This window comes from Salmo salar, chromosome 11, assembly GCF_965601325.2.
Source record: "Salmo salar chromosome 11, fSalSal1, whole genome shotgun sequence".
Taxonomy (NCBI): domain Eukaryota; kingdom Metazoa; phylum Chordata; class Actinopteri; order Salmoniformes; family Salmonidae; genus Salmo; species Salmo salar.
The window spans coordinates 89146809-89171832 of record NC_138301.1 but is presented as its reverse complement, the minus strand read 5'-3'; the positions used below and the strand labels follow the sequence as shown (position 1 = coordinate 89171832).

General features: G+C 39.8%; 1 protein-coding gene across 2 annotated transcripts in view; it reads left to right on the top strand.

The window, feature by feature from the left end:
* LOC106563017 (microtubule-associated serine/threonine-protein kinase 3) overlaps positions 1-25024 on the top strand; it is a 197201-nt gene that overhangs the window by 30302 nt on the left and 141875 nt on the right. For both annotated transcript variants that reach the window (XM_082958135.1, XM_014128199.3), the window contains exon 2: positions 17547-17700. In XM_082958135.1, the coding sequence (XP_082814261.1) occupies positions 17547-17700 (154 nt within the window). The remainder of the gene's footprint in view (positions 1-17546; positions 17701-25024) is intronic.

The following is a 25024-nucleotide window of genomic DNA, read 5'->3' as shown; positions in this document are numbered from 1 at the left end:
GGTTGTGTTTATTATGCACCAAACGGAAGAAATCGGACTGAAACGGAGGGACAACCTGGACTTACCCAATAAGCAACAATCCTTTTTATTTTGTACTTTGCATTGTTTTTAGTGTGGGCTTTAAAATGTTTGGAGTTGTTTTGTCAGAATTGTACCCAAAAAGGGTGACTAGTAGTGACATGAAGGCAATTTACTGTAACCACACCGTTTTGAAGCCTCTACTTGAATATAAGTTTGGTTGGCTGATCCTTGTTTGGGTTACTACATTTCTCTTGGGTCTTCTTAGTTAGTGCAACCTGCAAACACACACTCTAGATAATTTATTGGATAATGTGTAATGTGACTTCTTTATGACGTAAATGAGTTCTTCATAGACATGAGTATGAGGGGGAATTATTTAAAGGTATATGGAAATCCTGGCTATCGTCAGTCCTGTTTTATTATTATGTAAGGAGGAGTTCATCCAGTCAAGTCAGACTACGAATGATACACCTCCCAAATGAGTTCTGTTTGTTATATGACTCAATTTGTTTTTATTGAACTTAGCTGTGCTCTCTCTGGAGCAGCACTTCTCAAATGTCTGGCCCCAGCACAATCATGACCTCATTTGATTTGACTATTACATTTACATTTACATTACATTTAAGTCATTTATCCAGAGCGACTTACAAATTGTGACTATGGTTGTATATGGTTGTTTTAAAGTCCATCTGTGTTAAGTCTGGTTAATGATCAATAGTAAATTAATAAGGGATATTTGAATACTCTCTCAATGATGGGATGGCACCCAAATATGTGAGTCATAATTTTTCTTCTACACAACAAATGGTCTATACCTCGTGTTTTTACAACATTGCTGCAGAAATTAATAGTAAGAATGCACTTTCAGAAAATTAACAAATCACTTCATAGGCCTACATCACAATGTCGACTGAAACGTTTTTAGTGGTCTTTTCATTGAATCGCGTGACTTTTTCAAAACTTTTCCACCTAGTCAGACTAAACGCATTGAAAGCAGCGAAGGGCCAATGTCAACCAAGCCACATAAAATACACCATCCGTTCAATTCAAAACCCACTATTCCTGCCTGCTGCTGCTGAAGTAGTCTTGTTTAGTATGGCATAGTGGTGTTGAGTACTGGGGCGGCGTTAGCTTTCCAGCTTGTGACACGCATCTGATTCATTCATTTTGAGTTTGATTTCATTGTTTTACATTCTTCATGGTAACCACAATGTAACAAAAAAATCACACACTTGTTGGAACTTCAGCAAATGAACAGGTGTGAAAACAGCCACATAACATTGTCAACAGCCTAAGTGCGCACATTTAACATCTTACTTTTCATTTACCTTCCTCCGTTGCTTAATACTTTATCCTTTTGGCACCCTGGTCAAAAATGGTGTGTGCCCTAGCAAAGTCAACACCACTGTGAAATTTTAAGTATGGCTTAATCTGCCAGAGCAGGTTGGCACAGATGGAGTAATCCTGTCTATCTCTCTGTCTAGGCAGTCTGGCATGATCATGTAATCAAAACAGTGCTAGAAATATGTAGTTCTGCCTCAGCTTTAACTTTTGCCGAAGGATGGAATCAAACAGTATCAGTATTCATTGTGAGATGTAACCATAAAAAATGCAGTATGGGCCCTATAAATAATGATGACATACTGCTTTTTTCTAGATGGTTTTTAAAGACGAGGATATAAGCAACTGCAGCCGCATTCTTGTAGGTGGCCCAACAAAACTGTGAGCAATAAAGACCCTCCCGTTCAAACCCCATTTTCAGTCACTCATGTCAACTTTCATCTCACTGGAGTATCAAGCACGCCGTGATTACATACAGTTGAAGTGGGAAGTTTACATGCACCTTAGCCGAATACATGTAAACTCAATTTTTTACAATTCCTGACATTTAATCCAAGTAAAAATTCTCTGTTTTAGGTCAGTTAGGATCACCACTTTTTTATTTTAAGAATGTGAAATATCAGAATAATAGTAGAGAGAATTTTTTATTTCAGCTTTTATTTCTTTCATCACATTCCCAGTGGGTCAGAAGTTTACATACACTCAATTAGTATTTGGTAGCATTTCCTTTAAATTGTTTAACTTTGGTCAAACATTTCGGGTAGCCTTCCACAAGCTTCCCACAATAAGTTGGGTGAATTTTGGCCCGTTCCTCCTGACAGAGCTGGTGTAACTGAGTCAGGTTTGTAGGCCTTGCTCGCACATGCTTTTTCAGTTCTGCCCACAATCTTTCTATAGGATTGAGGTCAGGGCTTTGTGATGGCCACTCCAATATCTTGACTTTGTTGTCCTTAAGCCATTTTGCCACAACTTTGGAAGTATGCTTGGAGTCATTGTCCATTTGGAAGACGCGTTTGCGACCAAGCTTTACCTTTCTGACTGATGTCTTAAGATGTTGCTTCAATATATCCACATAATTTTCCTCCCTCATGATGCCATCTATTTTGTGAAGTGCACTTGTCCCTCCTGCAGCAAAGCACCCCCACAACATGATGCTGCCACCCCCGTGCTTCACGGTTGGGATGTTGTTCTTCGGCTTGCAAGCCTCCCCCTTTTTCCTCCAAACATAACGATGGTCATTATGGCCAAACAGTTCTATTTTTGTTTCATCAGACCAGAGGACATTTCTCCAAAAAGTACGATCTTTGTCCCCATGTGCAGTTGCAAACCGTAGTCTAGCTTTTTGATGGCTGTTTTGGAGCAGTGGCTTCTTCCTTGCCTTTCAGGTTATGTTGATATAGGACTCATTTTACTGTGGATATAGATACTTTTGTACCTGTTTCCTCCAGCATCTTCACAAGGTCCTTTGCTGTTGTTCTGGGATTGATTTGCACTTTTCGCACAAATACATTTATCTCTAGGAGACAGAACGCATCTCCTTCCTGAGCGGTATGACGGCTGCGTGGTCCCATGGTGTTTATACTTGCGTACTATTGTTTGTACAGATGAACGTGGTACCTTCAGGCGTTTGGAAATTGCTCCCAAGGATGAACCAGACTTGTAGTCTACAATTATTTTTCTAAGGTCTTGGCTGATTTTCTTTGATTTTTCCCATGATGTCAAGCAAAGAGGCCCTAAGTTTGAAGGTAGGCCTTGAAATACATCCACAGGTACACCTCCAATTGACTCAAATGATGTCAATTAGCCAATCAGAAGATTCTAAAGCCATGACATAATTTTCTGGAATTTCAAGCCATTTAAAGGCACAGTCAACTTAGTGTATGTAAACTTCTGACTCACTGGAATTGTGATACAGTGAATTATATGTGAAATAATCTGTCTGTAAACAATTGTTGTAAAAATTACGTGTCATGCACAAGTATATGTCATAACTGACTTGCCAAAACAATCGTGTGTTAACAAGACATTTGTGAAGGGGTTGAAAACAAGTTTTAACGACTCCAACGTAAATGTATGTAAACCTCCGACTTCAACTGTATGTCTTCACTCCTCCTGCATCTCTATGATTGATTCCTGTATGTTTCAGCCTGCACAACAGACAGAGACTTCTCATTTCTCGCTAGTGAAATGTCCCCTCAGGTCACAAAAATCTTCATTGGTGTTACACACTGCTCTTTAATAACTCTTGATTAATAGTATTTCCTTAATAATTTGTTGCCTTTGAAGCTTGACAGCTGGAAACGGGTATGTTTTCTCCTTCGCTTCCAGACCAGATACTTTCTAATTTACTAATCTCTCTCTTGTCAAATATGCTGCACTAGAGAAATATTTAAATGATGTTAATGTCAAGATCAACATTGGGTTGTTCCATATGAACAGGGTTGTCAAACTATTTGATTAATTATTGAAAAAAATGTGAAAAATAAATACGTTTATACTTTTTTAACATCAGTTATCTATTAACGGGTATATTCCGGGTCAAACCCTTCTTTGCCTCCAGAACATGTCCAGTTTTGGTGATTGCGTGCCCACTGGAGCTGCTTGTTGTTTTTTGCTGATAGGAGTGGAACCGCTTGTGGCCGTCTGCTGTAATAGCCCATCTGTGACAAGGATCGATGAGTTGTGCGTTCTGAGTAGAGGTCGACTGATTATGATTTTTTTAACACCGATGCCGATTTTTATTTTATATATATATGTGTGTGTAATAATGACAATTACACCAATACTGAATGAACAATGAACACTTTTTTTTTTATTTTAACCTAATATAATATAAAATCTATTTAGTCTCAAATAAATAATGAAACATGCTCGGTTTATATAATGCAAAAACACAGTGTTGTAGAAGAAAGTAAAAGTGTGCCATGTAAAAAAAAAAAAAAAAAGCTAACGTTTAAGTTCCTTGCTCAGAACATGAGAACATATGAAAGCTGGTGGTTCAATATTCCCAGTTCTTCAATATTCCAAATTAAGAAGTTTTAGGTTGTAGTTATTATAGGAATTATGACGCGTCGACTATTTCTCTCTATACCATTTGTATTTCATATACCTTTGACTATTGGATGTTCTAATAGGCACTTTAGTATTGTCAGTCTTATCTCAGGAGTTGATAGGCTTGAAGTCATAAACAGCGCTGTGAATCAAGCTTTGCTAAGAGCTGCTGGTAAACGCAGTAAAGTTTGAATGAATGCCTGCTGCCACCTACCACCGCTCAGTCAGACTGCTCTATCAAATTTCAAATCATAGACTTAATTATAATATGATAAACACAGAAATACGAGCCTTTGGTCATTATGGTCAAACTATCATTTCGAAAATATTTATTCTTTCAGTGAAATACAGAACAGTTCGGTATTTTATCGAATGGGTGGCATCCCTAAGTCTAAATATTGCTGTTGCATTGCACAACCTTTCAAAGTTATGTCATAATGATGTAGAATTGTGGCAAATTAGTTCAACGAGCCAGGCGGCCCAAACTGTTGCATATACCCTGACTCAGCGTGCAATGAACGCAAGAGAAGTGACACAATTTCCCTAGTTAATATTGCCTGCTAACATGAATTTATTTTAACTAAATATGCAGGTTTAAAAAAATATACTTCTGTATTTTGATTTTAGAAAGGCATTGATGTTCATGGTTAGGTACATTCGTGCAACGATTGTGCTTTTTTCACAAATGCGCTTTTGTTAAATCATCCCCCGTTTGGCGAAGTAGGCTGTGATTCATCGATAAATTAACAGGCACCACATTGATTATATGCAATGCAGGACAAGCTAGTTAACCTAGTAATATCATCAACCATGTGTAGTTAACTAGTGATAATGTGAAGATTATTATTATTTTTTTTTTACAAGGTAAGTTTAATGCTAGCAACTTACCTTGGCTTCTTGCTGCACTCGCGTAACATCGACATCCACGTCATCGGCTCCCTTTGGGAGCAGTTGTTGTTGGGGGTTAACTGCCTTGCTCAAGGGCAGAACAGCAGATTTTTCCACCTTGCTAGCTCTGGGATTTGAACCAGTGACCTTTCGGTTACTGGTCCAACACTCTTAATTGCTAGGCTACCTGCTACCTCTATCTCCTGAATGTTTTGGCCAAGAAGACACTTTCTGTTGGGCAAAGGGTTGGGTTAAATGTGGAAGACACATTTCAGTTGAATACATTCAGTTGGACAACTGACTAGGTATCCCCCTTTCCCTTTTCCAAACATGTATGGTGATTGAGATCATATGAAACAACTCCAGAGTTTGACTATGAACAAGACACTAGTTGTTGTGCAGCAATGCTGTGGTGGTTGTGGGATGTTTATTGTACCATGTGCTTGGCAAAGACGGACAGGAAGAAAGTTGTTGTGAAAAGTCTGAGTTTTATTAAGGGAATGTTTATTTTAATGACTGAGTTGTTTCTAGGGCTGCGTTTACACAGGCAGCCCAATTCTGATCTTTTTCCACTAATTGATATTTTGACCAATCACATTTAGATCTTTTCACATCAGATTTTTTGCAGAGCTGATCTGATTGGTCAAAAGCCTGTGTTAACGTAGCCCATGTCTTGCCTAATGCTGATTGATGACTACATGGATGCTGTAAGAAATGTTGCTTGAGGAGGAAAGATTGTTTAATCCTACTCTCATTGATCCCTCTGGAATCCCAAATGGACTCTTAGCCCCTACACCCTAAGGCCTTAGGCTAGCCAGGTCAATTTGGGTTTCTACGATGTGTTATAAGATAGTAAGGTTTACTAAAGTCCAAAATGTCACAAAAACAAGCTGTTTTCAAAAAGTGAAATAACACAAAGGTAAACAAAGAACAGGATTGACTTAAGTATTGATCCTTGTACACTGTGAAAAGTAGTGAGTTCTGCTAACTCGGGGAAACCCTTTGCCTAGAACAATTTGAGTAACTCAACCTCAAGTATTTCTATGTTCAATACTTTAAGTTGTACATACTATTTTGTTTATTCTGAACTTTTTAACATTACTTGAACATAAATATTTGTTGTAGGTAACATAAAAATGTTGGATACCTTCTACTTAGATTATTAACCTTCATTACTAATTTGATTGCTGATTTATACATTTTCACCACAGTGCTCTTTCCTCTAGCAGTAACTGGAGGTAGATCTGTAAGCATTACAGGATGCTGAATTAGCCTCTCTAATTAAGATTGATCTCGTTGATGTTGGGAATGGCTTTTCAATTTGCCCAACGGTTTTGATAACCGTTCAGCACGATCCATTACACCTCATAGCACAACAAACTGCTTAATAGTATTTTAGAAATGTACTTTTCTTTCTTCAAACATGCATACAACGTGTAGAAGTATCAAAGCAAATCCAACAGAGCCATGTGATATTCATAACTTGAAAAATATATATAATTATACTGTATATATCAACACAACACAGATAAATGAAGTGTTTTTTTTACTCAAATATCAACGTGTCTCGCTTATCCTTTATTTTAAGTAAAGACGTAAAACAGGATCAAGTAAGAACAACTTTATTAAATTGTAGATTGACTTTAAAATATGAAATACTCATAACTTGGAAAAACTCAGATTAGCAGAACAGTTATTTACTCAACCTTATATTTGTTAACAGTACTCAAAAACATTAAGTGAGAATAAATATTATTGACATTAGTACCACTTTTATAATTTGAGTTCTACTGACTGTTTTGAGTAGGCAGTTACTTTTCACAGTGTACGTTCCCAGGAACACCCACGTGAGCTTTCAGGCATTATAGTTCAGACAGATGAAGATGTGTGGTGGGGAGGGCCAATACATACAGAACACCTGCTGTGTCAGATACTGTGTCTTTGTAGCTATTTGGGTTAAACAAAGAATTAGCTACAACCTGATTTTACAGTGATTATTTGTCTGCTATTATTGTTGCTGTTGTCAACTATGGCCATCTCATGTGGATATCAGAATAGTTCCTGTCTGGATCTGGTTCTAGGTCTCCTTTCATCCACTGAGTTAAACTTAGTTTAGTACACGAATATGGTCTCATCACTCCTTCATGCTTGTATACGATCATGAATCATCCTTCACAAAAAGAGAGGGTGTTCCCGTCCAGACGGAACGAACACACACACAAAGCGCTTCTGTGTGTTCTTTGGGAGGACCTCTTCCTCTCCATATTGTTCTGTACAGAGGTCTTAGGTACTCACCAGCCCAGTCTTTCAAATGCAATGTGCATTGAGATACAGATTGTTATGATGATGTAATAACCTCCTTTTCTACTACACTGCAGATGAGACACTTTGCAGGTCTCAGTTTATGTGGACCAGCCTTGCATCACTGCCTCTCTTGTACTCATGTTAAGTATGAAACACACTGAGAATCTCTCTGCCGATAGACTGCTGTTGTATTGTTCTATTTTAACTTAACTGAGTAAATAAACTGGATGCATGTATGTGGCCGACACAGGTACACTTCAAAAAAGCCGTGAATAGTGGTCGCATGAATCTCGTCATTTGAATCGCACCATCGCTGTTTTTATAATGAGAAAGCGACCAATAAAACGGGTTCCTTTTTGTAGTGGAAGGATTTAGCTAGCGCAACACTCTTCAATTGAAGCAGCGGGAAACTAATGAAAGTGGCCACCTCTCACAAACTGTTCATGGACCTTTTTTAAAGACCAAATTGAGAGAATGTCTGATTTTCAAGGTAGGCCTATTCCAGTACTTCAATTGCTGAGCTCCAAGTTCAAGTACCGGTAGGCTACTTCAAGGCCCCTTGTATTGTTTAAAATTGCAGGTCTAACATGGGAAAACAAAATGTATTCGTCATGTTATTTCATTACCAGATGATAGTGTGAAGAAGCCCACTAGGCGATGTAATGTGTTGTCATTATATCCAGAATAATTAATAGGAATAGCGTTGGGTGTTGCGCAATAGTCTATCCTACACAATTGCGCACAGTGGACTCGGTGTCCAATTCGAGGCCCAAAAAACGTTACCTTGATGCTTTCTCTGTTAAATCTAACAAGACCCTGCTTTAAATTAGGCAGACATTCAGATGATCAATTCGCTAGGTATATTAGATCCAACGTGGATCCAAGCACAACGGTCTTAACGATCTGGCCTTACATGCATCACCGCTCGCATTACAAAAAAAATGTACACATACATGGTCTTCAATCATTTCATCCACTGCTCGCACTTGTTTCATCCACTGCTCGCACTTGTTTCATCCACTGCTCGCACTTGTTTCCTAGCCCCCATGCTTCTACATCTGCATTGCTTGCTGTTTGGGCTTTTAGGCTGGGTTTCTGTTTAAGCACTATGTGAAATCTGCTGATGTAAAAAGGGATTGATTGATTTGTAGGGCTGTGCCCGGCAAAACATAATAATAATCTTGGTCGACCGAAAGTAGTCTGTTCTTTTGACCAATCGATTGGTCTACATTTTAAAACTGTGTATTTTTCTATGTATAGACACACCCTATGTGTTTCAATAAAATCAACTATACTGTATATGCATTGACCTCGTCTGATGCTTTAAGTGCACTATTTGATGACTCGAGGGCGCCAGAGATCAAGATAACCAGAAGAAGAAAAAAAACGTAACCTGACCCGACCATGCTCCTACTGGCTTTCGCAGATTCTGCAATTACTCTCCTGAAGTTGCCTGTAATAGGCTACACGAGTAGTCGGCAACCTTTCTCATGTGGAATGCCAATTTATCTTACCATTTCTAGTGATTTTACTTGCCAGTTATGGTTTTCATATGCACATTTCCGTGGAGCAGTTTCATTTAATTTATAATAACGCCTTTGTATCGCTAAATCATTGTCATGTGGTTTATCAAAATTCTATCCAAATCTAAATAAAAAATTATACTCTTTCGGTTTAACTTCTATTGCCATTTTGCCAATTAGGCCAGGTAAAAATAGACCATAAAGCCAACAAATAAAAACATTGCTGCCTGGAGGTAGAAAATATCCTGATAAAAATATATATCCTATAAAATCACATTGGCTACGCATGGTCTGTCTGCAACGAACTTGAAACATTGTATAAACGATTAACTTGGTCTGGCCTGAAGCTCATGCTAGAAAACTTACAGTATTGTATAAAATATTCTAGGTCCTCAGTTTCCAGTGCCAGTGAGCTCAGGACAGACACTGCTGTAGGCTATTTGAGCAAGAAGTAACCAGATAAGCCTAATTTACCATGTTTCCACTGTTTTTCAGAGCATGACATTTTTCCCTTTCACGCTGAGGGGTTATCGAAAAGGAGAGAGCTGGGAAAAAAATCAAATACATTAAGGAATTATTGTCATCCAAGGGATGTAAAAACAGTCTTTGTTTGCGGCGAAGAAAACCTTACTTTGAGAAGCTCCACAGGTAATTAGTGGTGGTGCATTAAGCCAGATCCCTAAATGGGTACATTCATATACCTATATTTGTGCGCAGGCCAGGTAGCCTATAGGCCTACTTCTATGCATAATCAGGTGCGCATCCTTACTCAACATTGACAGGACCACCCCCCAAAAAAGACAATGACTAAATTGACAAAACTCGTAAATGTAATGAATAAACCAAAACTTGTTTCTCACAAGTGTAGCATAGGTTGTGCACTCTGCAAACAACGTGTCCACTCCGACAATGATAATGGGAAGACTGGAATAATAATACTGAATGTATTAACAGAAATGACTGTAACCAAACAAACATTATTTAGGAATTAACGATAAATGTACTAGTAGTGATATATGTAATGGGGAATTGGTAGACACTAACAAGCAAATGCAATTCACACAATGATGTTTTGAAACAGTGAATGTGCACAAATTAGTGGGAGTGCATTCTGGGGAGAGACGTGCATTTCACCCCCTCTAACATTAGCTCTACACCCTTCTTCTTGGACTGTGCCGTCCTCGCGGCCTCCACAATGGATTAGTTCACCGAGATGGGCGTGAATATGACCGGTGTCTCGTTTTCCATAAAATATATATTTATATTCGACCGATTTCTGATTTTTCAACGTCGATACCGATACAGATTATTGGAAGACCAAAAAAAGCCGATACCGATTTGTAATAATGAAAATTACAACAATACTGAATGAACAATGAACACTTTTATTTTAACTTAATATAATACATAAATAAAATCTATTTAGTCTCAAATAAATAATGAAACATGCTCGGTTTATATAATGCAAAAACACAGTGTTGTAGAAGAAAGTAAAAGTGTGCCATGTAAAAAAAAAAAGCTAACGTTTAAGTTCCTTGCTCAGAACATGAGAACATATGAAAGCTGGTGGTTCAATATTCCCAGTTCTTCAATATTCCCAAGTAAGAAGTTTTAGGTTGTAGTTATTATAGGAATTATGACGCGTCGACTATTTCTCTCTATACCATTTCAGATACCTTTTGCCTATTGGATGTTCATATAGACACTTTATTGCCAGCCTAATCTCAGGAGTTGATAGGTTTGAAGTCATAAATGGCGCTGTGTAGCAAACATTGCTAAGAGCTGCTGGTAAACGCAGTAAAGTTTGAATGAATGTTTACGAGCCTGCTACCACCGCTCAGTCAGACTCCTCTATCAAATCATAGACTTAATTATAATATATAAACATAGAAATACGAGCCGTTGGTAATTAATATGGTCATCCTAAAACTATAATTTCGAAAACAAAATGTTTATTCTTTCAGTGAAATACAGAACCATTCCGTATTTTATCGAATGGGCGGCAACCCTAAGTCTAAATATTTCTGTTACATTGCACAACCTTCTATGTCATAATGATGTAAAATTATGGCAAATTAGTTCGCAACGAGCCAGGCGGCCCAAACTGTTGCATATACCCTGACTCTGCCGCAATGAACGCAAGAGAAGTGACCCAATTTCCCTAGTTAATATTGCCTGCTAACATGAATTTCTTTTAACTAAATATGCAGGTTAAAAAAATATACTTCTGTGTATTGATTTTAAGAAAGGCATTGATGTTTATGGTTAGGTGCAACAATTGTGCTTTTTTTCGCGAATGTGCTTTTGTTAAATCATCCCCTGTTTAGCGAAGTAGGTTGTGATTCAAGCTAGTTAACCTAGTAATATCATCAACCATGTGTAGTTAACTAGTGATTATGTGAAGATTGATTTGTTTTTTTATAAGATAAGTTTAATGCTAGCTAGCAACTTACCTTGGCTCCTTGCTGCACTCGCGTAACAGGTGGTCAACCTGCCACTCAGTTTCCTCGTGGAATGCAATGTAATCGGCGTCCAGATTACCGATGAAGACTTGAAATCGGCCCTAAGTTGTGTCTCTCTCTCTCTCTCTCTCTCGCTCGCCTCGCTCGCTCGCCTCTCATTTATTTATTTATTTATTTATTTATTTATTTATATATATATGCTGAGCACTTGTTGGCTGATTTTCCTTTACTCTCCAGTCCAACTCATCCCAAACCATCTCAATTGGGTTGAGGTCGGGTGATTGTGGAGGCCAGGTCATCTGATGCAGCACTCCATCACTCTCCTTGATCAAATAGCCCTTACACAGACTGGAGGTGTGTTTTGGGTCACTGTCCTGTTGAAAAAAAAAAATTATAGTCCTAAGTGCAAACCAGATGGGATGGCGTATCGCTGCAGAATGCTGGTTTAGTGTGCCTTTAATTCTAAATAAATCACTGACAGTGTCCCAAGCAAAGTAATGCCACACCACCACCTCCATGCTTCAAGGTGTGAACCACACATGCAGAGATCATCCGTTCACCTACTCTGCGTCTCACAAAGACACAGCGGTTGGAACCAAAAATCTCAACGTTTTCACTCATCATACCAAAAGACAGAATTCCACCAGTCTGATGTCCATTGCTTGTGTTTCTTGGCCCAATCAAGTCTCTTCTTATTGGTGTCCTTTAGTAGTGGTTTCTTTGCAGCAATTCAACCATGAAGGCCTGATTCACGCAGTCTCCTCTGAACAGTTGATGTTGAGATGTCTGTTACTTGAACTCTGAAGCATTTATTTGGGCTGCAATTTCTGAGGCTGGTAACACATCCGCAGCAGTGCTCTGGTTCTTCCTTTCCTGTTGTGGTCCTCATGAGAGCCAGTTTCATCATAGCAGTTGATGGTTTTTGTGACCACACTTAAAGAAACTTTGAAAGTTGTTCATTTTCCGCATTGACTGACCTTCATGTCTTAAAGTCATGATCTAGTTAGCTAATACAAGTTTACAGTAGTTTTCCTGTTCATATCTGGATCCTGGGACGCAGTTAGCATTAACGCTGGGACCGCTGATATATGTCCAGGGATCCTAGCTCAAACAAGGTGGTAATACATTGGCAAAGCAGCTAGTTATCAAGCTAGGCAGCCTGGGCTACTATTGCTTGATACCAAGCACGCTAAGCGGTTAGCCCTTGTAGCTAGGGTCGCACTTCAATTTGTCTCGGTTTTAGGCACACCAATTTCCATTTTTTTTCTTCTACTGCTGTCGTCTCATTTCACGGAGTGAATAGAGGGCTTGTCCTACTATCATGCCTCCGAAAAAAAGACGAGGATTACTGCTGGGCAGGTACGTGAACTCTTGGAGAAGCAGAAATTCTTCTACAAGGAAATTATACTTCAGCAGGAAAATAACTTAAAGCTTCATACAATGATCATGGAGTCTACCAACAAATGGCTGGACGACCTAACTAAAGATGTACAAGACATTAAAACAAGCCTTCAGTTCACACAGAAGGATGTGGATGTATTGAAGACCACACAGGGTACACTTTCCAGAAACTGTTTCTCTATGCGAATTGAAATCACCACAGTCAGGGAGGGCCTCCAGAACATGTATGGGAAGGCTGATTACCTGGATGGACAATCGAGAAGAAATAATCTTGTAATAGATGGTATCCAGGAGAGCTAAAGTTGAGACATGGGCTGAATCCGAGGACAAAGTTCGAAAGCTGTTTTATGAGGAGCTACAGCTGGATCAACAGGTAGAGCTGGAACGTGCTCACCGGTCTGGGAAATCAGGGGTCACTAGTGGTGAGAATGGAACCAGACCCAGGCCAATTGTAGGGAAATTCCTCAGGTTCAAGGATAAGCTTGCAGTCCTTGAAAAAGCCAAATGCCTTAAAGGGTCCTTCATCTTCATCAATGAGGATTTCTCCGCTGCAGTCCGTCAAAGAAGAAAGGAACTAATACCAGCCATGAAGGCTGCAAGAGAACGAGGTGACATAGCATATCTGAGGTATGACAAACTGATTGTTCACCCTCCCTCCCATGGAGTTAGGAGGAGCGACAGACACAAGTCATTTCAGCCCCACATACACACACTGAGTATCTCTCTCTGATTCCAACTACTGATTCATGTTTGGACATATACATACTGTAAATCTACCAAAGAAAGGTCTGTTAACTGCTCACTTGAATATATGCAGTTTAAGGAACAAAATTCATGAAATATGCTGTCTAGTGCAGTCAAACAATATTCATGTATTGGCAATATCAGAGACTCACTTGGACTCTTCTTTTGAGGATGCTGAGATCTCTATACATGGATACAATTTGTTCAGGAGGAACAGAAATAGATATGGGGGGTGGAGTTGCAGTTTACATCCAGAATCATATTCCAGTAAAACAACGTCAGGACTTAATGTTGAATGGATTAGAGGCACTATGGGTACAGGTGCATTGACCACATTTGAAACCTATACTAGTTGGTTGCTGCTATAGGCCACCTAGTGATGATGTGAAATATCTTGATGGAATTTGCGAAATGTTGGATAAGGTATCTGATGAAAATGGGGAAATATATTTTGGGGGATTTTTTTTTTAATACAAACTGTCCAAAGAGAAAGTTATTTCTGTTGCCAATGTATGTAACCTAACCCAAGTTATGACATTACCAACCAGAACGTTCACTAATAGGTCTGGTATTACATCATCAACTTGTATCGATCACATTTTTACTAACATGGCTGAACATTGTTCTAAAGCTGTATCAGTGGCACTAGGTTACAGTGATCATAACTTGGTTGCACTCACTAGGAAAACTAAAATACCAAAGGCTGGTATCAGGACTCATTTGTGAATGAGATTAAGAATGTGCAATGGTTAGAAGTGTGTAGTAAGGATGATCCTAAAATGTCACTAAGTTTGTTTATGAAATTATTTGAGTATAGCTGACAAGCACGCCCCTTTAAGAAAATGCACTGTGAGGTCAAATGGTGCCCCATAAATTGATGATGAGCTGAGAAATTTAATGATTCAACGTTATGATGACAAAAAAGTAGCAGATAAATCTGGTACTTTGTTTGATAAGCAAAGTTATTGTAAATTAAGAAATCTTGTGACCAAGCTAACAAAGGAAAGAAGAAGGGATTCTATCAGCACAAAATTGATGAAGTAAAGGGTGATGGGAAAAAGCTGTGGAGAACGTTGAACACTATTATGGGTAGGAATTCAAACATGTCTGCCTCTTTTTGTTCGAATCAGATGGTATATTTGTTACAAAACCACATGACATAGCAAACTACTTTAATATTTTACAGGCAAAGTGGACAAGTTGAGGAATGCTATGATTCCAATTGATGGCTCCATGTCATATACCCTTATTAAAGATTGTATCATGAAGGAGGGGCAATGCAGGTCAAATTTTCATCAAGTAGAAAGGGTAAGCGGTATAAAGGATTCTGTTGTCTCTTTCGAATGACAAATCGCCTGGGACAGATAATCTAGATGCCAAATTGCTTAGAGTTACAGCTAACCAAATATCTCCACCAATCTCTCATACTTTTAATGCTTGATGTATGGGGTGTGCCCAGAAGTCTGGAAAGAGTCAAAGGTTATTCCACTACCTAAGGATTAAAAAAATCTGCATTCACTGGTCCCAGTAATCGTCCTATAAGCTTGCTGCCTGTGTTAAGTAAATTATTGGAAAACATTGTATCTGTACAAATCAAGGATTATTTTTCATGTAATGGCCTGATAACGGGTTTCCAGCATGCATACAAAGAAGGGCATTCTATGAGTATGGCCTTAGCACAAATGACAGATGATTGGTTAAAGAGTATGGATGGTAGGAAGTTAGTTGGTGCAGTGTTGCTGGATTTCAGTGCTGCTTCTGATGTAATTGATCATGAACTGTTACTATGAACTGTTACTAAGATGCTGCTCTATCCTGGATGGGAAGCTATCTATCCAGGAGAAGGCAAAAAGTGTTCTTTAATGGTAGCTTTTCAAACAGTAAAGATATACACTGTGGTGTTCCTCAAGGAAGCTGCCTAGGCCCACTGCTCTACTCTATCTTTACTAATGATTTACCTTCAGTAATGCACAAAGCAAGAGTGGTCATGTATGCTGATGACTCTACAATGTATAGTGCAGCATCAGAATGTAATGAGCTAACAGATGTACTGAGCAGTGAACTAAGAATGGTGTCTGAGTGGGCTGATATGAACAAATTGCTGTCTAACATTTCTAAAACTAAATGTATTGTATTTGGTTCTAGATATATGCTTGCTGATGACCCCCAATTGAGTTTGTCGATGAATAGAACACGTAGAGCAAGTGAAAAAAAAAAAAACTACAAGGCGTCATGTTGGATGCAGCTTTATCGTGGGCAGAACAAATAGATAGTATTGTTATTAAGATGGGTAAGGGAATTGCAGTTACAAGAAAATGTTCAGAGTACAGTTGAAGTCGGAAGTTTACATGCATATTAGCCAAATACATTTAAACTCAGTTTAATCCAAGTAAAAATTCTATTGGCCAGGGAGGTGACCAAGAAGCAGATGGTCAATCTGACAGCTCCAGAGTTCCTCTGTGGAGATGGGAGAAGCCTTCCAGAAAGACAGCCATCTCTGCAGCACTCCACCAATCAGGCCTTTTATGGTAGAGTGGCCAGACGGAACTCACTCTTCAGTAAAAGGCACATGACAGCTCGCTTGGAGTTTGCTAAAAGGCACCTAAAGGACTCTGACCATGAGAAACCAGATTCTCTGGTCTGATGAAACCAAGGTTGAGCTCTTTGACCTGAATGCCAAGTGTCACGTCTGGAGGGAACCTGGCACCATCCCAAAGGTGAAGCATGGTGGTGGCAGCATCATGCTGTGAGGATGTTTTTCGGCGGCAGGGACTGGGACACTAGTCAGGATCGAGGGAAAGATGAACGGACAAAGTACAGAGAGATCGTTGATGAAAACCTGCTCCAGAATGCTCAGGACCTCAGACTGGGGCGAAGGTTCACCTTCCAACAGAACATTGACCCTAAGCACACAGCCAAGACAACACAGGAGTGGCTTCGGGACAAGTCTCTAAAATGTCCTTGAGTGGCCCAGTCAGAGCCCGGACTTTTGTAAATGTAATATTCCATTTACTTTTAATACAGTTGCAACAAAATTACATTATGGGGTATTGTGTGTAGAATGATGAGGGGGGGAAACAACTTTAATCCATTTTAGAATAAGGCTGTAACGTAACAATGTGGAAAAATGTAAGGGGTCTCAATACTTTCCGAATATACTGTATATCATAATATAATGACATGAAGAAATTAAATCGGATTATTATCAATGACTGTAACAAGTTGTTCAGCGTCGGAAATCCTCACTGGCACTCAACACTAAATACCTTCTCCAAGCTAGCTAACCACTGTAGCTATTATTGACATCACATTTACTCATTAATAGGTTTTACAAGGATGATGCAACATTTTCCTAAGTTTGCAATGCAAAAAAATATAATTGTTTGTGTACACAAGGATTTGATCATGCAGAGGTTTTTACAGTGCAGATACTGTACTCACATTGTACTCTCACTGGGCGGCTATTTGTGATGTTAGTCATAATCTTTACCATCATTGTGTCGTTGGATTGTATGCTTGCATGATAATTCAACACCTTATCAGGTACTGTATGGTCCATTTACTGTTTGCTGCTCACACAAGTGATCTCTAATCAGGCTTGAGTGATACAGAACCAAGTAAAAAAATGTTTTACCAACATCCGCCTTCAGCCCCACCACTGTTCACCTAACTCCTGTGGTTTCCAAACTACCAAGTTCCTGTGACAATTTTTTTAAATATGAATTGGCCATAACCCACCAGTGTGGTTCTTGATCCACAATTTGGGAGCCATTGACCTAACTTAACCACCATCTTTCCTCCTCTCCTGCAGTTGGATAACATCCTGTATCCTCCTTCCATGCCCTTCCGGAAGTCCACTAACCCCGAGGTCATCCACGGCTTGGGACTCGCCCTCAAGTTCAAGAGACCGCTCTGTGAGGACGGCAAGAACCTCCGTAGGGGGAGCCTAGGGAGCGCTCTCACAGGTAGTAATAACCACAGGGCCTGGCCCTGCAGGTGCACATACAGTATACACACACACATATGCAGAAACACAATAATATATATGTATGTATGCATGCATGTATGCACACTAGTGTTCCACGGTATACCAAAACTTCTGTACTTTTTCGATACTAGAACATGAACGGTTTGGTACAATAATTTTTCTTGCTTCCAGTACTAATGTCAAATGTGTCTCAGGTTGTCTACTGATTGAGAGTTGGCCCAGCGGTCTAAGGCACTGCATCTCAGTGCTAGAGGCGTCACTACAGACTCTGCTTCAATCCCGGGCTATATCACAACCGGCCGTGATCGGGAGTCCCATAGGACGGCGCACAATTGGCCCAGCGTCGTCCGGGTTAGGGGAGGGTTTGGCCGGGGTAGGCGGTCATTGTAAAATAAGAATTGTTCTTAACTGACTTGCCTAGTTAAAAAAAAGGTTAAATAGGCAGACATACATTTTTGATTTATCAGTGCAGCTGATGTCCCCTTATAGTTTGAGAGCATCGTGCCTGCTCCACTTACTTATTCCTAGCTCTAGCCAATCCTGAGGAACCACTGCACTCACTGGGAATCAGGGCCGCATCGCCACTCATGCTGCACAGAAGTTAACACACTTGAATAATCCAACATGAAATGCTGAAAGTGTTAATTACTGTTCGCAAAACAATGTCCATTACAGGCAAGAACACTTTACAATGCAAGAAGATACCGGTCGCTTCCAGCTTTGTAGGCTAACTTTCCTTGCTAGCTTACAGTTGAAGATAACATCAATTCACTACCCTAGTACCTTGTTTGTGATCATATGCAAACCTTAATGCAAAATATCGCTGATTTTCAAAGCTGTTTGTCACCAAAAACGTAATTCATTCACTTCGTCTCCCAGCCTCCGGTCTCTCTCAATCATTTTCATACTTTCTCTAGTGTGAACTGACTGTTAGTGAATGACATCATGGATCTTAAAGAGACAGTGCACACTTTTATAAAATAAAATATTGCTTCTTCTATGCAAATGTTGTTGATCAGTATGATAAAATGAGTCCCAAATGGTAGGGAAACAGATTGCTTTTCATCTGTTGCCCCATGAAATAGCTCTAACTCAATGCATGCACACACTCGTATTGAATATGCATTCACCTGTATTGTGAATAGGCCTAGGCTACATCCTGATTAACCCAGTTTAATAATGTGGTGAGGGGTGACCTGGAGCTGTGCTCTGGGCCGGGGCACTAATTAGGGATTTCCTCTCCTGGCTGGTGTGTAATGAGTGCTGATGAGGAAGCCATCTCCGGATCATCGTTTTCCTTCCTGTCTCTGTGTGTCATCCTGTTTTACCGTCCGACCCTCCAGATCTTACCGCAAGGCACCGGATGCCATGGGGAGGAGACGTGTCGTGGAACACCGGGGTCATGTTCAGGAGGGCACACTGTAGCATAAAGGGGGAAACAAAAATCTTTGTTCTCATTGGACAAGTTCAGGTTGTGCCTCCGAGTTTCAAAAAGTTGTGAATCGATTTTTCCCTACTAAACAGGATGCAGGTAGAAAAGCAGAGGATGTTGTCTTTTACTGAGGTGTGCCCTATTTCTAAGTGACGAGGTAGATAACTGTTACGGAGGGAAAAGGCATCGATGGAGAAGGGAAAATATATCCACCTGAAATAATTGGTGACTGTAAGACACACACACACACACACACACACACACACACACACACACACACACACACACACACACACACACAGGGATGTTCCCTAGGTTTAATAACAGAGAAATTACCCCCCCTTCCCCTCCAACCCTACCTGAAGTTAAGTGCTTTTGTGCTGGGAGGTCACCATACATGGAGTTGGGTGAGAATCGTCTTCAACATCGCATTTCCGTCAGCCTCTTTGAAATGCATGAGGAAAGGCCCATTCGAAAGGCAGGACGTTTTGGTAATGCAAGGCTCGTGCATGTGTAATGTCCCTGTGCATTATGCATGTGTAATAGCCTCTTTCCATGAGTCAGGCAGGCTCTCATACATGTGAGAAGAAATTGGGAGATGGTGGAGATATGGTTATTTCCAAAGATTGGAAAGGCTAAATGTTTGGTTAATGTGTAAAGGATGATGCCTGAAGTACAGGACAACCACATCACGCGCACACACAAACACATGCACGCAGACATACAATAGGCATACAAAACATTTTACATCTCACCATGGTATTACTTCGTTGGTCTTGACTTATGTTGAATAGCTTCTCCATGACGTGTTGACGCTTGTTTTTGACATTTCATTTTGAACTCATCTGCTGCTCTCATTTTCCATCGCCACTTCACGCGCCCAACTCTAGTTTAGAGTTGTCCTGACAGTGCTGTCGAGTGCAGCCAATTTCAGCAGTGCCAGCGTGGCAGACGGAACCCAACATTTGCTTCCTCAGCCACATATTGCAAATCCCACATTAGACACAGGTGCTTCTGTAAGTTGTTGAATTCTAACTTGTCAAAGCATGTGCATCATGTTTGCCAGGCATATCAAATGTGATCAGACTCGTCGTCTCACCCGTCTTATTTTGCATCCTACTCAAAGGGACAATCAGGCTTTATAGCTAGTTAGCTGTCTAAGTTGGCGCGATTTGTCAGTGTTCATGATGGGCTAAGTCTTCCTAGTGCTGTAGACTAGAGCAGATCAGGTGAAGTGTTTACCAAGAAAATCTTAATGCGGTGAGTGTGAAAGAAGACTATGCTCTCTATCGCTGTCTGTCTGGGCCTCATGGTCAGAGCTGGCAGAACTCTGCTTACTCAGGCTATACGTTGGGTAACATGGAACTTTGTTGAGCATGTTTTGAGTTGACTTTTGCAGCCACCCATATAGGCTACATTTTGCAGACGTTCATCTGCATTTTGCAGCCATTCATGTACATTTTGTAGCCACCCATAAACAGTGCCTTCAGAGAGTATTCATACCCCTTGACTTATTCCACATTTTGTTGTTGCAGCCTGAATTCAAAATGTATTTGTTTTCTCGCCCATCTACACACACAACTCCATAATGACAAAGTGAAAACATGTTTTTAGAAATGTTAGCAAAATTCTTTTAAATTTAAATACACATATTTAATTTAAGTATTCAAATCCCTGAGTCAACACATGTTAGAATCACCTTTTGGCAGCAATTACAGCTGTGAGTCTTTCTGGGTAAGTCTTTAAGAGCTTTGCTCACCTGGATTGTAGAATATTTGCCCATTATTCTTCAAGTTCTGTCAAATTAGTTGATTATTGCTAGACAACCATTTAAGTCTTGCCATAGATTTCAAGCAGATCTAAGTCAAAACTGTAACTCAGCCACTCTACAACATTCACCGTCTTCTTGGTAAGCAACTCCAAGTGTAGATTTGGCTTTTGTCTTAGGTTAATGTCCTGCTGAAAGGTGAAATAGTCTCCCAGTGTCTAGTGGAAAGCAGACTGGACCAGGTTTTGCCTGTGTGTTTCTTTTTTCATCCTGAAAAACTCACCAGTCCTTAACAATTACAAGCATACCCATAACATGAAGCAGCCACTAGTATGCTTGAAAATATGGAGAGTAGTACTCAGTAACATGTGTTGCATTAGAGTTGCAGGCCTTCCCTGTAGCTCAGTTGGTAGAGCATGGTGTTTGCAACGCCAGGGTTGTGGGTTCGATTCCCACGGGGTGCCAGCACAGGAAAGAAAGAAAAAAAAAATGTATGAAATGTATGCATTCACTACTGTAAGTCGCTCTGGATAAGAGCGTCTGCTAAAATGACTAAAAAAAAAATAAATTGCCCCAAACAACACTTTGTGTTCAGGACAAAAAGTGAATTGCTTTGCCACATTTTTTGCAGCATTACTTTAGTGCCTTGTTGCAAACAGGATGCATGTTTTTGTAATATTTTTATTCTGTACAGGCTTCCTTCTTTTCACACTGTCAATTCCATTAGTATTGTGGAGTAACTACAATGTTGATCCATCTTCAGTGTTCCCCTATCACAGCCTTTAAACTCTGTAACTGTTTTAAAGTCACCATTGACCTCATGGTGAAATCCCTGAGCGCGGTGTCCTTCCTCTCCGGCAACTCTGTTAGAAAGGACGCCTATATCTTTGTAGTGACTGGGTGTATTGATACACCATCCAAAGTGTAATTACACTGAACAAAAATATAAATGCAACATGCAACAATTTCATTGATTTTACTGAGTTACAGTTCATAAAAGGAAATCAGTCAATTTAAATATATTCATTAGGCCCAAATCTATGGATTTCACATGACTGGGAATACAGCTATGCATCTGTTGGTCACATATCTTTAAAAAAAAAGTAGGGTGATGGATCAGAAAACCAGTCAGTATCTTGTGTGACCTCTTGCCTCATGCAGTGCAACACATCTCCATCGCATAGAGTTGATCAGGCTGTTGACTGGCCTGTGGAATGTTGTCCTACTCTTCAATGACTGTGCAAAGTTGCTGAATGTTGGTGGGAACTGGAAGTTGCTTCCGTTATTTTAAAGAATTTGGCAGTACGTTCAACCGGCCTCAACTGCAGACCACGTGTATGGCGTTGTGTGCAAGCTGTTTGCTGATGTCAACGTTGAGTGCCCCATGGTGGCGGTGGGGTTATGGTGTGGGCAGGCATAAGCTATGGACAACGAACACAATTTGCGTTTTATCAATGGCAATTTAAATGCACAGCAATACCGTGATGAGATCCTGAGGCCCATTGTCGTGCCATTCATCGTACACGTCTAGTGAGTATGCAGGCCATGGAAGAACTGGGAAATTTTCAGCTTCCTGGAATTGTGTACAGGTCCTTGCGATATGGGGCTTTGCATTGTCATGCTGAAACATGAGGTGGTGGATGAGTGGCACGACAATGGGTCTCAGGATCTCATCACGGTGTCTCTGTGCATTCAAATTGCCATCGATAAAAGGCAATTGTGTTCGTTGTCTGTATTTTATGCCTGTCCATACTATAACCCAAGTGTCACCATGGGGCACTCTGTTCACAACGTGTTGTGACAAAACTGCACATCTTAGTGGTCTTTTATTGTCCCCAGCATAAGGTGCACCTGTGTAATCATCATGCTGATTAGCTTCTTGATATGCCACACCTGTCAGGTGGATGAATTATCTTGGCAAAAGAGAAATGTTCTCTAATAGGGATGTAAACAGATTTGAAATCAACATTTGAGAGAAATACATTTTTATGTGTGTATGGAACATTTCTGGGATCTTTTATTTCAGCTCATGAAACATGGGACCAACACTTTACATGTTGCGTTTTATATTTTGGTTCAATGTAATAACTTCACCATGCTCAAAGGGTCTTTGTGGTTGAATCTGTGTTAGAAATGCACTGCTTGGCTGAGGGACTTTACAATTATCTGTATGTGTGGTGTACAGAGATGAGGTAGTCATATTAAAACAATCACGTTAAACACTGTTATTGCAACCAGAGTGAGTCCATGCAACTTGTGACTTCTTTGCAATCAACAAAAAAATGTATCCTGAACTTGTTTAGGCTTGCCATAACAAAGAGGTTGTGAATACCTATCGACTCAAAACATTGCAGCTTTTCATTTGTAATTAATTTGTAAAACTTTAGAAAAACATAATTCCACATTATGGGGTATTGTGTGCAGGCCAGTCACAAAAAATCTCAATTTAATCCATTTTAAATTCAGGCTGAAACACAACAAAATGTGGAAAGTCTAGGGGTGTGAATACTTTCTGAAGGCACCGTATATTACAAATCACAAGGTCTCATCAAACTCCAGTCCCTTGAAGGCAACACATGCTGACATTCTTATTTTTCATTTTTTTATTGAATATCTGAAACATACAATATACTTGCAGTGAAGCCACTCAACAACTACATCATACCAGTCATCCAACAGACTCCCATTCAGAGCGACATGCTGACATTCTTGTCCTCCTGGCTTTTGATTAACCTCTCTTGGGCATATGGGACACACTGCCAACAGCCAGTGAAATAGCAGGGCGGAAAATTCAAAACAACAAAAATCTCATAATTCAAATTTCTCAAACATACAACTATTATATCCCATTTTAAAGATAATCTTCTCGTTAATCCAACCACATTGTCCGATTTCAAAAAGGCTTTAACGACGAAAGCATAACATTAGATTGTTAGGACAGCGCCTAAACAAGAAAAACCACACAGCCATTTTCCAAGCAAGGAGAGGTGTCACAAAAACCAGAAATACAGCTAAAATGAATCACTAACCTTTGATCTTTATCAAATGACACTCCCAGGACTCAATGTTACACAATACATGTATGTTTTGTTCGATAAAGTTCATATTTATATCCATAAACCCCATTTTACATTGGTGCGTGATGTTCAGAAATGTTTTGCCTCCCAAAACTTCCGGTGAATGAGCACATCAATTTACAAAAATACTCATCATAAACGTTGATAAAATTTACAACCATTATTGAAAGAATTATAGATACACTTCTCCTTAATGCAACCGCTGTGTCAGATTTCAAAATAGCTTTACGGCGAAAGCACATTGTTCAATAATCTGAATACAGAGCTCAGCCATCAAAGCAAGCTATACAGTTACCCGCCAACTCCATATTTATGTCCAAATACCTCCGTTTTGTTTGCGCGTTCAGATCAGATCACCAAAGGCATAATGCGCGAGTGCAAAACCCGAGACGAAAAGTCAAATAGTTCCATTACCGTTCGTAGAAACATGTCCAACGATGTTTACAATCAATCCTTAGGGTATTTTTAACATAAATCTTCGATAATATTCCAACCGGACAATTGCGTATTCAGTACAGAGGAAAAAGAAGGAGCGGCGCACCTGCGTGAGTGCGCCTGCGTGAGCGCGCAGTAAACAACTCACTGGTCCCAGGCTTGAGACAGCTCTTATTCTCTGCCCAGTAACAGTAGAAGCATGAAACAAGGTTCTAAAGACTGTTGACATGTAGTGGAAGCCTTAGGAAGTGCAAAATGACCCCACAGACACTGTAGTTTGGAAAGGCAATCAGTTGAAAAAACTACAAACCACTTCCTGGTTGGATTTATTCTCAGGTTTTTGCCTGCCATATGAGTTCTGTTATACTCACAGACATCATTCAAACAGTTTTAGAAACTTCAGAGTGTTTTCTATCCAAATGTACTAACAATATGCATACCCTACCTTCTGGGCCCGAGTAGCAGGCAGTTTAATTTGGGCACGTCATTCATCTGAATTTCCCGAATACTGCCCCCGTCACTAAAAAGTTAATCAGATGTTATTGGTTTACCAGAGTCCACACACCGTAGTACCAAGGTCTCAATCAGT